The sequence below is a fragment of the Aplysia californica genome, unplaced genomic scaffold (assembly GCF_000002075.1).
Source record: "Aplysia californica isolate F4 #8 unplaced genomic scaffold, AplCal3.0 scaffold00050, whole genome shotgun sequence".
Classification (NCBI taxonomy): Eukaryota; Metazoa; Mollusca; class Gastropoda; order Aplysiida; family Aplysiidae; genus Aplysia; species Aplysia californica.
Window position 1 is genome coordinate 567,882 of NW_004797320.1, and position 16,740 is coordinate 584,621.

A 16,740-nucleotide genomic window follows, 5' to 3' on the forward strand; every position below is an offset into this window, starting at 1 on the left:
CCCCCCGACAATATCGCAATTTAGACGTTTTGGAAACTGACTGTTTCGTCTTGAGTTGTAATGATTCTGAGTCTGCATTAAAACAACCATTTAAAAAACCCACCAGAAAGCAGAATAAGAAATACCATGTGGTAGTATTGAAAAGAAGTGGAAGGAGCAGGCAAACCAGAGGGCTCAACAATTCCACCCGCTCATACACTGTGCGAATCACAATTTGCATACTAAAATCGTTTCAAGACTTACTATTCTTCACCTTTACAAAAATATACATTTTATGCAAAAGTGATGTGACATGTTAAGTTTATTGTATTACGCAGACCAAGTGATTTAATTTCTTTTAAAAGCTCATTCTTTTTCCATGCACATTGTATTGAGAATCACACTTCAAATGGTGTAAGAACACTTTATCATTGTCTTAGGAAAAAAAAAAAACACACTAAAAAACACATACAGCACTGTAGCCATCTTGGTTGGCCTGTCAGTGTGACAACAGACATTAAAAAACTTTCTTTTAAAATTTCAAATTTTCAAATTATTGTTTAAAACCACAGTAACTAGCAGATACATGTTGTTGTTATCAAACCTACAGCTGTCGAGCATTCATCCTCTTGCTTGATATCATATACATTGTGAAGTATAATGGGTAGTCTACAACTGACTCACGACACAGTACAGTAGTAAGTTAGTAACAGTAGGACTGTCCGCGAGTCACAACTCACCGGAAGTTCCCTCCGGTAGCAAGCGGGAGGCAAATCAAACCACAATCCTGCTCGCAAGACTCTAGCGCAAGACGCCTGCTGCTTTGCAAGCCTTCGATTAACCTAGCAGAATCCAGCCCTATCTACAACTACAAGACGTAGCCTAGGTAATTTACGTGTTCTGTAAGGTTGGAGATTCTCAGCGCTTTCCCAGGTGTTCTTGTTTTTCTCATGGGAAGGCGGGGGTGGACTGTTTTGTAATGGAAATCCAGTAAAATACATGTAGTAATAATAGTAACAATAATAATAATAATGTCTAACATTGTCATATGTCAAAGGAGAATAGCATTTCTAAAACGAAACAGAAGAATTGAGGGTTTTAATGACTTGTTGGGTCTGCTATGGCTAATAAGACGAATTCTGGTAGAGAAGTGTTTGCTTTGAGCATTTAATAGCTTCATATTCGCTAGTGGATGCACGCAACTTGCGGGCTACTCTCTTATCTTCAGCATTTTCAATTCATTAAGCCTCATAGGACTTACTGTCCACTTAGACTGTTGCTCTCCAAGTGAGTCTGTCAGGAGCTTTGCTCTCTCGTGTTGACGGATGAATGCCGAAGTCTTTCAGAGACATTTTCAGGGCGTCTTTGTATGGCTTTTTTTGTGCATCAACTTTAGGCCTAACTTTTCCATTAGGACAGCTCAGAATAGAATATGTCAATAGCCTTTGTGATTCTGAAATCAGGTAGGCCTTTTCTGACAAAATAGCCAGCCTAGCAAAGTTGAGTGTTTTCGAGTTTTAAAAAAACAGACTCTCGGCACTTGCCCAAGTTTAAGAACTGTGGTGTCTGGTATTGAACAAGTAGAAGAGTGTGGTGATTTAACATGATTAACAATTATAATGGCAATCTAGAAGGACATGCCTTCATCTTAAGAAAAAAGACTGCTAAATGGTTACCTCCCCCCCCCCCCCCCCCCCCCCCGAGCTAAAACAAACAAATTGAAGTCTACAGAAATGCAAACAAACAATGCTCAGTGGTTACATTTTTATTTCTTTAATACTTTGCATTATGAGCATAAAATCAATGCGCAGTCATGTTTTACACGTGCAATAGTAATATCAAGTTTTGTATTATGACTGGAGCGATTGGCATCTATGTAATGACATTAAATTGTTAGGCTAATCACAAAGGTTACAGATCTACGATAAAATTTAACTACGGTAAAGCTAAGTTTTACTGTTACAGTATGTACAGTATTCATAAGTGCAAATCATTTTTAAACATGATATGTTGTGCAGTGCTCAAATACACAAATGTTAGAGCTTTAATTCTTCTGTCTCATATAAATCTCATTAGATGTATCCTAGTCTGAGTCACATGAAAAAGGTGGAAAGCTTCACTAAGTTTGATTACTGTAATGCCGGTTACTTTCTTTAAATTGTTTGACTGGGGATAACAGCAAAAAAAATAAAAAATATATCCTATTCCCAGTGCCTCACCATTGGAGTTGTCACGATACGGCTGTCAAAGGAAACAAACTTTTTAATACAGGGTTAATGTAATAAAAGTTAACAAAAGGTAATAGTTAGAAATTCAAATTGAATTCCAAGTCAAAAATTTATGAATCTGACCACGAAAATATATGCAAAGGATTAAATATGGAAATTTGGTGTATTTATGATAGCAAATTATGCATTATTCAAATTAGCATACTGCATACAAACATGATTAGAAAATGGCATCCTAAGACCAAGTGAAGGCACTTGTACATCGTTGATTACAAGATAATTCAAGGCACTGTTCGGAAAACAAGGTGGTAACTAGTTGAACTTTTGTAAAAAGAAAACAGTCCAAATTAAAATGTGATGGTGTAACAGAATCACTCATAACTTGTACTCTTTGGAACGCAAATCATATGCAAATTCGACAAACTTATTCTGTTCACAGCCGTGTCTTGACATTGTGGAGTTTTATTTAAAAGTTAGCAATTTACTGGAGATTAAGTGCCATTATGAAAAGAAAAATAATAAATAAAATGGAACCTTTGTGTCAGGTCTTCTTTCAAATACAGGAATGCTCTTCTAACAGAAATCTGTATACTATTCAAATCAGATCTATACTGAAGACTGTAATTTAACAAAGAGTATTTCCACTTTAACTACATTTCCCCCTTGTTATTTGCACTCTCAGGTTTATACTTGAGCTATACCTACCATGTACCATTTACACTGACCATTAAACATTCCACAGATGCAACAACGAGAACAAAAATGGTTTTTGGATCAGGCCAATATCACAAATACACATGTCCAAGAAAAAAAAAACAGCAACCAAAACCAGGCACAATGACTTTAACGAACAACAACAACAACAAAAAACTCCAACAATAGTGAAACAAACTATCAACGCACTACAAACAAATATCATGATACAAAAACCAAAACAAAACAAGAATTACAAAATAACAACAACAACAACAAACAAAATAACATGTGAAAAATAATGACATGATGCGCAACAAAACGTGATTATAAAAAAAAAATCGAAACAAAACCAAAACATGACATCTCTAGCAGGCTGGCTATCATCGTTCGGCCAGCTCCACATGAATCTCCAGGTGCAGGAGGTAGGGCTCCAGGTGCACCACTTTGTCCTGGATCTGCTCCTCGCTCTCCACGGGCTTGCACAGCACCTCCAGGCGGAACACCCGCTCCTCACCCACGTGACGGGTGAAGTGCAGGGAGCTCACGCCCTTCTTCTTGTGCATGGAGAACAGGCCATCCTCGTTGCCTGAGACGATCTTGTAGCGGACATTGTGGCGTAGAGCCGAGAGTGCCGGGATCATCTGGAAAAGGGTAAACACAATAATGATAGTGATAGTTTTACCCTTTGGCTGTTTTGTTTCTGACTGCTTTGTTCCAGACTGCCTCAGGCTTGATTTTGTCAGCAGACTGTTTTGTAGCCATATACAGTCAAACCTGCCATTACAACCACCTCTATAAGACGGCCACCTGTACAAACGACCACTTTCCGTTTCCCCCCTTGCGTTTTTTCTATAGCTAACTTCACAGGGTAAAACAGCCACCTGTCCAATACGGCCACGGCCACCACATTTTAACACACAACTCCTATCACACCAAACAATTTCACCTGTCTTAGACGGCCGCCTAAGTGACTTCATTACGTGTTGTCATAAATTATGCATTGGCCTCAGGTGTTGTGGGCGAGCCGTCATAATCCAATCACCTATAGTCGTTGCTTTTAGGTAGTCCCTCCAACTGATCATGTTGTTTAGGCCCCTCCCACTGTTGACCAATAGGTAAAAATTAATTTTCAGCTGCTGGTGAGGTAAGTGCGTGATCCCTCATAACCCATTAGCCCCGCCTAGAACTCATTCACAAATCGTAAGTGAGATGAATGGTCACTGTTTACCCAGTCTGTAACAAAGTAACAATGGACGTCAACATGAACTTGCGACAGAAGCGTCGCTCGTTCTCCGAGTGGTGGTGACCCATGTGCTTGTTTTAACACATTTCGTTTTATTGTCACCCTTGTACAAAAGCAGCAGCAAAATGAAAAAGCAAATAAAAAACAAACCAAAGAAAACAACAACAACAACAATGCGGCTACCTTTGGTTGGGACCTCAGAAAGGAATGGAATGTTTTCTTCCTCTTGATCAGCCCTGCCTAAGACGGCCACCTGTCTTATTACATGGTCACTTTTCTCCTTGACATTGGGTGGCCGTCTTACACAGGTTCGACTGTGTATGTACTCATACCTCATGGCCCCCTGTGCCCAATCCCCAGCAGTGCTTGGTTATTTAAAACACGAAGCAGTGAAGGGGTTTAGTGCTACACTAAAACATACTCTTTTGATCCAGTATGCCTTGGTCTCAATGGGTCAAGAGGTAAGGGCTATTTTGAAAATTGAATGTAAAAATTCCTTGACATTGAATCCTTTCATATCTATATGGTTTGAATTTCAAAGTTCAAAAGTAGCTCCAGTTTGTAACCAACTGAGCTTTAGTATAATTATGAAAACTGTATCTCTGTAGTATATGAGAACTGATGGAGTGTTGGAGACGATGGGTCAACCAACTGATGACTTGAAACTGTAGATATGTTGGTGTCCCAGGTACTTTGTGAGGCAAAGTCTGTCTACAGGTTTGGGGCAAGCCTTTTCTTCAGCTTAAGCATTCAGTTTTTATCATTGTCATTATGGGGATCTTAGCAAGCATACATTGACTCCTTTATTACGATATATGATCATATAAAGTCTACAAAAGAGCTATTATGATCAGATCAAATGAAGTTTAGGAAGATGCTATTGTGCCTTAGAAGGAAACAAAGAGTTACGTGCAGTTTACTGTCTAACTTACCTTTACCAACTTTGTCTTTGGTTTCGTCTGATTAGCCATCATGGTCATGACCACAACATCGGTGGTGTTCCAGCTTGAAGGCACATTGTCCAGAGTGAACTGAGAGACAAGTTGCACAACGCAAAACATCAAATTATAATAAATATAGATTTTTCCTGACATCTTCTAAATCTTTATAACATCAATAACAAAAAAAAAATTCTTCTAAAAAATCAAGTAACGGGAAGAGGGACTCGAAGTTGACTCATGCATTTAACTAATATAATTTATCTAGAAAAATCATCTTTAACCTTATGAGCACTTGTTGCCTGAGGCTACAAAACCTGTGCACCTGAGCTTCTTCCAGTCAGATGTAACATTTACACCACCACAGGCTAAGGGGAGCATTTGAAGTACCTAACGGTAAAGGTTGAGCACTCAGGTGTGTGTTCCAGTTTACAGGCCTAAAATACAATTCCACGAAAACAGGCAAGCTACATTTCAAATATAATTTCCAATAAAATAGAGTGAGAAAATAAGAGCAATTTTTCTCACACTATTCTTTTTGTCTTGTTTTTCTTCTGAAAATTCTACACTGTAATCTATGCACTAAAATAGTAAGAACAAATATTGCATATTTTACTTTATGGTAAGTCTCCATGGCTACGCCATTTTAAGATGGGAGTGGAGATGGAAGTCAGTGAACCCAATTGTGGTTGGTCGCTGAAAGTTTTATACTTTTGTAGATGACACTACCAAAAACTGGAAATTGTGGATATTGTAACAAGATGGCACTGAAAAGTTCAGTTTGAAAGAAAAAAACAAACACTGCACAGCAGCAATCAACAAGACAAAAGACATTTCCATGATGATAACACTAACCCTGGTATGCTTGAGTTTCCGTGGCACACTCCTCTTCCTCCTCATGCCTTCTCCTGCCTTCACTTCTTGGACAAGTCCAGTGGAACCAGCAAAATGGTCAACCATCTCATCTAAACTCTTTGCCTCTCGGAAGGCTGACCTATGACACATGAGGAACAAAAAGAAAAGAAAATGTAAATCCAGGCAAGCAGGAACTAAACAGAACATAAAACATGACCACAACATTAGTGGTGTTCCAGCAGGTGGGCACATTATCCAGAGCAAACTGAGAGACAAGAAGCAAAACAAAATCTACCAAACTAGAAGGATCACAAGATAGTTTTCAGTAGAGTTTTTTTGGCACTTGCAACTGCCTAAGGTCATATGAGCACCAAGAGGTGGATGTCACCAGAGAAGTCTTTACAGGGAATCAGGCTTACTCTGCTCACTTCTCTAGCTTCAACAGCCCAAAGTCTGCTTCGATAATCAAGGCACCCCGGAAATAGAGGGTCACAAGAGAGGGACAAACATACAAAAGAAATAGAGGAAAAATGACGATTGTAATGATTAGGAAAGAAAAAGCAGCCGTTCCCTGTTGCAGTTCAGGCATAGTTATGAGCATGACATTGATAAACCAGCCCATTTACAATTGACAATTCTACTGTGCATAAGAACATGTTAATGTCCCCCCTTTGAGAATGGCCTAAAGATATTTCAGTTTGTAGCACCGCCCTGAGGGGTAGGATCACAAAATAGACTAGATCACAAGTATTTTCCATATACATCCTTCAAATCTTTTTAAAATAATGACTAAAATGAACATTTTGTTTTGATATGAAAATCTAACAACTTGGAACAGTGTTAAAGTTTTCATTACTCTCCATTGGACATCAACTGGACTCTTCACTGTGCAGAGGGGCAAAATAAAATAAAAAACACACAAAAAACAAGATAGAGTAAAAACTGAAACTGTTTTCCCTGAATATGGAGAATTCCCTCTCAGTCTGAAGTTCCACCGAGGAGAGTGACACAACAACACCACGTGGCTACGCAAAATGACTTTTTCTACGGCTAGACTAGCATAAAGCCAAAAAACCCCCAACCAAACAGTAATCAAAATAAAAACACATGATACATTATTCCTATGAAACAAATCAAAGACTAGTTTTCATCCCTTGTCCTTTCTTAGAGTTCTTAAAAAAATTATATAACATGTGTTAAACATGAGTCGACTGTGAAAGCAAATCAACAATCATTGCAACATCTACAAAAAATACCAAAAGGGTTTATGTATGTGATATTAAATGATGGAAAAAACCCCAACGTCCTTACCTTGTACTTCTACGGCTGCGTCGGGACAGAGGAATCTCCCCAAAATCGTGGTCACATTGGTAGCAGCCTTCTCCGGGTGGCAGTTTGCCATCTGTGTTGGGGCCCGGCTCATGGGGAAGCTGCGTGCCCGGTGGGTAGTGGGTGCTGGCTGATGAGGCCGTACTGATGCAGTGTCTGGATGGGACCAAGAGGAGACATTTTGTTACAAACATAAAAGGAAGTTTCATTTATTCTAAGCCTTCGTAGACAATGAGGAAATGATATGAATTAAGTGGATATCTTCGATGAGTCAGCACAATAATGGTTGCACTTTGCCAGGTTTGACTTTGAAAAAGAGATGCACAAAAGCACAATAATGGTCATTTGGTGACGGAGAAAAAGGAGACAAAGAAAAAAACCAGAGGTAGAGAAAATAAGTAGGCTACAACAGATCGGCGGCACCCTCCAAACACCTACCATTTTGTCAGAAACAGTGAAAATATGAAGTAATAAAAGGCTACAAAAGAGGAGTACCAAATAACTATCCTCAGCTCAAATCAAGAAATGAGAAAGCTAATAAGATCAAGCAAGCGATTGATAGGTTTAAAAAACCCACTAAGCATTGCAAAGAAATGTAGAGTCAAGAGGAACAGACATCAAAGAAACAGTAAGGCATGTAAAAACAACATGAACAACATGATGCAATGAGGAAGAAAAACATACTGAAAGAGGAAGAAATGGCAGGACAACAGTGCAGAATATAGGTTACAGAGATATAATCTGTCTTAGCACAAAAGCATGCTGCTCACCCTTGTCCGATGGGCTCGTACCCTGGTGGGCATCCACAGACATAATTGCCACCATTTGATGGAGTGCATCCAAACAGGCATGGGTGTCCACCACACACATTTCCATCTAAGATGAAATTTTTAAAAAAGAAAAAAAATCCTCTTCATGTGCCAGGAAAAGGGTATTCTGTTAACAACATAACAATAGCATGTTACACAAGGTATGAACAAACGAAACAAAGTAGAAAGGAACCCCCCTCCCAATACACACACACGCGCACACACATATCATTAGTAGGCCTACCTTTGGAGAAATTCAGCTGTCAATGGAGTTATCTTTTTATTAAGATCCACAGAACACTGTACCACGATCCATGTACACACTGCCATATATGTTTGATTTCAAAGATGGAAGTGAAAAAGCGCACGACTGCTTATTGCTTTTTTCAGTAAGTTTAATTCCTAATTACAGTTACTTTGAGGGCAAAGCACTTTATCAAGGACCATAGTTTAAAAAAGGGAAGAGAGAAGAAAGAAGACAATGATGGTACACAAAAGAACCAGAACACCTGGGTACAAATAATATTTTCATCATTGTAGAAGGTGGAAGAGTCTGTAAATGTAAGAGCTTGCAAGGACACACCAGACTACTAACATCAAAACTGTTGCTGAGTGACATTCTTATGAGCAGTTTTTAAACTACTCTACACATTACAATGGTGATTAAGTTTAAGTCAGAGTAAATTATTTGTTACAGCAACTTGTTATGATCCTTTTTTCAAGAATAAGAAAAAAATGAGAGCAAAAAACTTTAACTTATAGTAAATCAAGTAGAGTTTCAAGATTCAGAACAAAAGAGATTCAGCCCCACTCACCAATGCAGTTCAGTGAATCCATGTCGAAGTCCATACCAGAGGTACATTGGCAATCGAAGCTTCCAGGCATGTTGACGCACAGTGCAACAAATCCACAGACGTAGTCACCAGCACATTCATTTTCATCTGTTGAATGAATTCATACAGTAGTTTACGTGACATTCGACAGTTGACATATATTTCAGTTAATGGTCCTAAATTATCTAATGTTCAAAATTTTACCTTTAACCGGCAATAGGCTAAAAGGTTCAGTAACACCTGCCCATTTGGAATAAAACTTTTAAGAATGTAAAATCTCTAAAGCAATGGGGACGGACAGTCTACATTTGATTTAATAATCATAACACCCATCCGAATGTTGTATTTTACTTTCTGATATGTTGAACATCATTTAGCAGAGCAAAACAAGCCTCTAATTCTCTCACCCAATTTTCAATAAACTTTGCAACTGGTAAAATGGAGCCCATTTAATATGATGATAGATATAAAAGTAGCCATTACCTCCAAATCTTGAAGTACTACTATTAACACTATTATCCAAAGACTAATATGTTATCATCATGCATCAATTTATGTCCACAATGAAGAAAACTGACTCCTCACCCACACACTGTCCATTGGGTCTCTGTGTGTATCCAGGAGGACATTCACACCTGTAGCTTCCAGGGATGTTGTCACAATCTCCCTCACACTTACCATCCTCACACTCATCGATATCTGTTGTGAAAAGGGAATGAGAAAAGGCAACATCACTAATTATCAACCCTATTGTTAACCCAAAGATTTAAGTCTTTACTTTTACTTGTAAAGGTTATTGACCATGCTGTAATTATCATTGCACATTAACAATTTTAATAGTTATTTCTGCAGAATTTTTCAAAAGGCAATACTATGAAACACAAAAAGCACGATAATAGACAATGTTAATGTCAACTCTTAATTTAACAGCAACATTTCTATGTAGCAAAACATCAAGCTAGAAATTGTCAGAGTTGAGTAAGGAAGAAAATTCAAATGGGATATTAATTATATTATTGAATAGATTACTAAACCATATTGTGCTTATAATTCTTTTTTTTTTTTAAACAGTGGACAGATTTGGAAGGGTAAAAGGATAAAGAAAGGGTCTGTTAGTTGCAACTCTGTTTTTATCAGAATATACTGAGCCCTGCTCTTTTGAGCTTTCGTTATTAGACACTGAAAGAGATTTCTAGACAACCCCCCACACACACAATTAGTAGTGGAAAAGAAAGGAGTTCAAACAGTAGTTGTTGAAAGAAAAGAACAAATTATGTAAACTCCAGTAACCAAGCAATCTTGCAGAGACCTACCAATACACTTAGTGCCAGTCTTGTCTCTGCGATAGCCACGAGGGCATATGCACTGGTAGCTGCCTCTGGTGTTCTGGCATGTTCCCACTGCACCGCAAAGATGGGGCTGCTCAAGGCACTCGTTGATATCTGCAGCATTGAAATATGAGAAGAGAAAAGATAAAGATTTGAAACAGGTAGTTGGTGGGATGTCTAATGTGGTCTATTCCTTTTCCTCTCACTTTCATGACACTTTTACTTGAATCTGGTTCTTAATAAAGTGTGATCTGTTCCACTGACATGAGGATGAAAACTACTGTATACTTCTCAGTCAGCTTACCAAATGTATAATTTTATCTTTACATCTAAAAATAACCCTCCATCTCTCTCTCTCACAAACATACAAGAACCCACTGTGTTTATACAAAATGGCAAACAACATTGGATCCTTCAAATCCTAAACAGCATATATATATAGATAATGCTTAAAGCCGAAACACAAAAAACAAACCCAAACCCATTGACTGTAGCATGTTACACTTCCAATCTCAGCATTGCAGATTTAATTAGAAGTCACCTATGGCTTTACCATGGGGTGAAAATTCTACTGCTGCTGGTTCCAGGAGTACTTCACATCAGGATGTGAACAAATGACAATGACAAACTTAACTGATTTCACAATGAAAATTTGTCCTTAAGACAGAAATGAATATTTTTAGAACATAGATACACACACATACTCCCTCCATCTCCTTTCTTTTTTCTCACTTCTTTTCCAGACCCACACATTCACTGCCTTGACAACATTAATGAGGTTTACACCAGTGCACAAATGGCAAAAGAAATCTGATGCTAAAGGCATCGCTCTTCATACACCCACCACCAGCAGGACTACATTAAGCGAAAAGCTGGAGTACGAATTCGACTCACACAAGAGAGGTCATAGGTGTCATCTGTGACTACGGTATTGTGGCCCATTGAATTAAAAATACGAAACAAAAAAAAAAAAAAGCACAATTCAATGAAACTATCTCCATGAACAGACGCATCAAATTCAAACATAGCAGCGATGCATTATATTCTTTTCTTTCCTCACCATCACATCCATTGCCTCGAGACTTGCGGAAACCTTCAGGACATTCACATTCGTAACTTCCTGGAGTGTTGACACAGGTGCCACTGCAGTCATGGCGCATGGTGGTACACTCATCCAAGTCTTGAATAGAAAGATGATGTCAAGACAAAGGGAAACGTTATTCACAAGCCTATGATTATGTGGTGTGAGAAAGTATATTTTGCAGGGTGGTACCTTCACGAAATAAAAGTTTTCCTTGTTTTTGAAAAAATGTTACTTTCATTAAGATGGTTTGTCACTGACCCCAACCCCTACCTCTTCCTTTGTTATTGAATGAAGTTGGCAGCATCAGATTTTTTTATCAAGGATGCAGTCATCTTGATCTGTCTCTACAACCTCTGCTAAAGCTGAGAAACCCAATATAATTTACCGGGTGTTTCAACGGCTAAACATATAACATACTGCACAGAAATAAAAACTGATGAATATATTTCAATAGACTCTTCATTAGGATGAACTTGGAGTCGGCATATTTTCAATACTTCTGTCCCAGCGGTTTCAAGCAAAAATAATTCTGAAATTATGCAAACTGAGCCCAAAAATGTGAAATTATGCGATCCTGTTAATTTTAACAAAGAATGATAAAGGAAAATAATCAGAAATTATGCAAAAATTGATCAAATTTTGCTAAATTATGCGCAGTGCATAAAACTCCGGGGACAGATTGCAGCATTCAGCCTTGACAAAAAGAGACAAATCATACAAAAGCACACATTCTGGGGAATTCCCAAAACATAAATTTGTCAGGCCAGAAATGCCAGATAAATGCTGTAGAGCTTTCAAAATCTTTGGTGTCACAGATGGTGCTGATATCACACTGAGCAAACTGCATTAACTGTTAAATCACAAGGATCAGAGTATCCAGATTTTTATATATATCTAAAATTCTAAAAGGAAAAAAAAATTGGTGTCCATATTAAACAAGAAACCAGAAACCATTATGAAAATTACAGGAAGAAAAAAGACAGTTCATTCATTCGCAACATGATCTCACCTCTGCAGGTGAGGCCATCCATGTTGAGGACATAGCCGGAAGGACAGCCACAGATGAAGCTTCCTTCTGTGTTGGAGCAGGTGAACTCACAAGGCTTGGGATCCTGACGGCACTCATTGTTATCTGGGGAGCAAAGCACTCGTGCAGATCAGATGATTAAATCATACAAACTGAACACTTAAGGTGTAAAAGTGTAAGCAAAACGTTCCCTGTCAGCCAATAATATGTTGTCAGTTTTGCCATTATATAAATTGCCAGAACAGTACCCCTTCAAACTAAAGCCGGGTTTTTCTCAGAGGTTCTTATTAGTATAAATATAAATATAAAGACTTGTCTGCAGCAGGTGTGAAAAGAGAAAACTTACTTTTGAAAGTCCTGCAGATCTGGGTATTGGATTACCAAGTATTGAATGGTTTTGTGAGACAACATTCAAGACATATTAAATTGTTGCAAGAGGGTTAAATTATGCACTTCATACACAAAGAAACTCTCACAGCCACCATTTTCCTCAGTCAAATGATCACAGAAACAAAATACATCACTGAGTCATTACGAATGGAAAGTGCTCTGGGATTGTGTATTTCTTCAGGACATCATAAATAGTAGAAACAGTCCATAGTGATGACCCACTACACACAAACATCTCCATCAGTTTTTTTCAACCCAACGCTCACACATACACACCAATGCATCTTTTGCCGGTGATATCAGTCTTGTAACCCTTGTTGCAGACACATCTGTAGGAGCCCATGGTGTTGAGACAGCGTCCATTGCGGCAAGCTCCAGGCATGCTTGAGCACTCATCGATATCTATGAAGAAAAAAAAAGGTTAGCATTTTATGAAAGAAGTTCCTGATAACGGTGAAAGAAGACAAAGTTCACAAGTATCCAAACATAAAGTACATGCCAAAGTTACATGATACTATTAACATGTAGGACTATAGCAAAAGAGGGCGACATTTAACATTGATCCAAAATGAAAATTCATTTTTCTATAATTCTCCTTTCTATTTTTTTACCATAAGTTTAGAATGGTTACAAAGTGGAGGAACATGAGTCTTACCACCATATTAGATGAGGCCAAAAAACATAGTTTTATAAAAATAATTAATAGTATGTATCACTCTATTGCCGACTACACAAGCTGTGTCATTTTTCTCCCAATGACTTCAGCTATTAAAGTATTTCTACATAAATGCTAGTGACATGGAAAGCAGAGTATCTCTACATTTTAGGTATATCATGATTTGACCATTATTGAAGAATTTTGTAACTTACACTTTTACTCTCATGCCAGAAACACAATTGAAGAGTGGTTTTCCAAAACTCAGTAAGTCAATTTTGACGAGCATCCGATTTCACCATGACGTCTCACACGTTTATAATATAAAAATGACCAATTGATGTATTGTTATGTGCACATGAGAGTATTATTATTTTATGTATGTTTGTGGCATCATGGTGAAACCATGCGCGTGTCAAAATTGACTAACCGAGTTTTGGAAAACCACTCTTCAATTTAAAAAAGCACAATTTCCCAACTCAATTCATACATTTTGTCATGATCTTATCTCTACTACTCCCACTAGTACTGGGCTATGAATTGCTTTTCCAACTCTTCACATGGGTTGTGGTGGAAGGAAACAAATGATCTATTCAGAAACACTGCATCATTGTAAAAATATATCTTCATTTAGAACTACGCATCACACCACTTCATGGTACATATCTCTTTGATCATACATACAGTTGATCAGTATAAATATTTTACTTACCTTTTCCGTCAGGGGTGAGTCCAGGACCTTGAGGACAGAGTCTGTTGAACGAACCTAAGAAGAAATTGTCATCTCATAAGTCTCAATTTTTTAAAACACATTCATTGTCAGCCCAAAAACTAAGAACTCCACACATTAAAAAAAAATCTCGTCAGACTTAACCACCCCTACCCAATATAGCAAAGGGCTGCATTTTTTTATGATCAGTAGGCTACTAGAAACTTGTAAAACTAAGTCTCCATTTCGTTATTTAAATGTCACAATCTATCATTTGTCAAGACAAGATGATTCCACAGGCTCTGGTATCTGGACAAATGAAACAACTCTAAGTATTAAATTATGAAACTGGAATGAGCCTACTTTACAAACGGGCAAATGGGTGATTGAGAGGCCAGATAGCAGAAAGAACGTATTATAGCATAAGAATAGATAAGTAATTGTTAGCCTAAGATCTAATTCAGAAAAGCAAAAAGAAATAAGACCCATCTGAAATAGCACAATGGGAACAAACATCCAGAAGAATAGGGAGAAATATACCTGGATGCAGAAAAAAACCCACTGGTGAACAAAGGAGAAGGGGGAGGAGGAGGTGGGGAAGGAGGAGGAGGAGGAGGAGGAGGAGGAGGAGGAGGAGGAGGAGGAAGAAGAGGAAGGAGGAGGAGGAGGAGGAAGAAGAGGAAGGAGGAGGAGGAAGAAGAAAGAAAAGGAAGGAGGAGGAGGAGGAGGAGGAGGAGGAGGAGGAGCAGGAGGAGGAGCAGGAGGAGGAGGAAGAAGAGGTAGAAGATAAAGAAGAAGAAGAAGAAGAAGAAGAAGAAGAAGAAGAAGAAGAAGAAGAAGAAGAAGAAGAAGAAGAAGAAGAAGAAGAAGAAGAAGAAGAAGAAGAAGAAAAAGAAGAAGAAGAAGGAGGAGGAGGAGGAGGAGGAGGAGGAGGAGGAGGAGGGGAGGAGGAGGAGGAGGAGGAGGAGGAGGAGGAGAAGAAGAAAAAGAAGAAGAAGAAGAAACACTGACCTGTGTTGACAGCAGGACAACGTTCACACGAGCGTCCCCATGCAGCAGACAGGGAGCAACAACATTCAGCCTTGGTCAGTCGGGCCAGGTCAGGTGTGGTCACACAGCGTCCACCCTGCAGCTCCAGGTAACAGTAGTCCTGACGACGGTCTGAGAATTTACACATTACAAATGTCAAAAAATGATTTTTTATTTCATTCCCATAGGAATGAAACATTTAGACAATGATGGTACAAAGGTATTATTTACAATTTACAAATCTTTTAAATCAAGAAAATCCACAGCTGATGCATTGTATCTGTAAGAAATGGTCAGACCCTTACCATTAGACGAAGAACATTAGTTTGATTTCCAAGTAGGGAAATCTATTTACACCAGGCACTTCTGTTTTTCTTGTGGAATGCTATACCCCATTCAGCTGAAGTTGGCCTTAGCAGGCAAGATTGAAGAATCCCACTTTCTTCTAGATTCACTAAATTAAGTTAAAGGGATGTTAAACATTTACAATTACAAATCACAGCTTGTGCTCCTGATTTCATATTGATCTTGGATAGACTACTGAGCCAAGTGAAAAAGGAGCCTTACCAACTTTTCAAACAACTTAAGTTTTACAATGCGTCATTAGAGATTTGAAGTAGGGTCCTCTGTATAGAAGTCCAGCATGACAATAACCTAGCTTATAGCATAACATGGCAAGCATACTATTATTAAATTGGTCATTTTGAGTTGGGAAAAAAAGGAAATGGAAGACAGAAATCGCACAAGGATGATTTTTAACCCCCCCCCCCCACAAATTGCACCCTGAGACATTAAAACCGTTAACCTGCTGATGGCTATAACAATTTATAGTAACTTCAAGGGCATTTGCCATTCCTAAACAATCCAGCCTTTCATTCAGTAAGTAAACTTCTGCCATAGATAAAATTCAAGCCCAGCACCAAGTTGTTTATAAATAGTTATAAAAGATGTCCAGGTTTTAACACTTCGCCGCCTCATCTCGCCGAATGGCAATGTTTACATCCAGTTTCTTTGGATTTTCCCCAAAATGTCTTTGCCTTTGATGGGTTTTTACTATATGAGCCTTGTGATGGCAAAGTGTTAAGCCAAACATCTTACCAAAGCAGGCCTTTCCATCATCACTTGTCTGGTAGCCAGGGTTGCAGTCACATCGGTAACCTCCTTGGGTGTTGTAGCAGCGGCCATTTTGACAAACTCCTGGCCTTGTTCTGCATTCATCAATATCTGCGGAGGGACAAATAATGAGCAAGGTGTTTTTTCTGAGCAGAAAACATGACTATTATTAGTATAACAGCTCACGTAGTGGTACAGAAATTTTAGTCTTTTTGAAAATTTCTGTTAAAAAAAATCCCTGGTCAGTACCTTGACTATAAGTATATGTGTCACGACACGGTGGCGCTCATCAATTTCTGGACATGTGGAGCTATTGGTATCATTCTAAAGCTTATTCATTTGTCTTGCTTTCCGTGAAAAAAATACTCATCTGTCATGAATAGAAGTCAAGACATTTGCGATTGAAGGAGATGGGCGTTGCCTGGGCTCAGAGGTAAAATTAGCGAGAAAATGACCACCAAAGTTTGGCGACTTCCAAAGCTTGAGAGTCCTTAG

The 16,740-nt window shown here is 38.5% G+C and overlaps 1 protein-coding gene across 1 annotated transcript in view; it reads right to left on the reverse strand.

Annotated features, from left to right (window-relative positions):
• Positions 1–1,728: 1,728 nt before the first annotated feature.
• The window catches only part of LOC101863002 (fibrillin-1), a gene marked incomplete in the record, with an annotated part of 97,899 nt that continues 82,887 nt past the window's right edge, over positions 1,729–16,740 (reverse strand). The window contains 14 exon segments of the mRNA XM_013079392.2: positions 1,729–3,544; positions 5,079–5,177; positions 5,940–6,078; positions 7,251–7,424; positions 8,039–8,144; positions 8,893–9,018; positions 9,496–9,609; positions 10,224–10,352; positions 11,299–11,418; positions 12,332–12,454; positions 13,016–13,141; positions 14,107–14,160; positions 15,115–15,264; positions 16,231–16,356. Coding sequence (XP_012934846.1) covers positions 3,284–3,544; positions 5,079–5,177; positions 5,940–6,078; positions 7,251–7,424; positions 8,039–8,144; positions 8,893–9,018; positions 9,496–9,609; positions 10,224–10,352; positions 11,299–11,418; positions 12,332–12,454; positions 13,016–13,141; positions 14,107–14,160; positions 15,115–15,264; positions 16,231–16,356 — 1,847 coding nt within the window.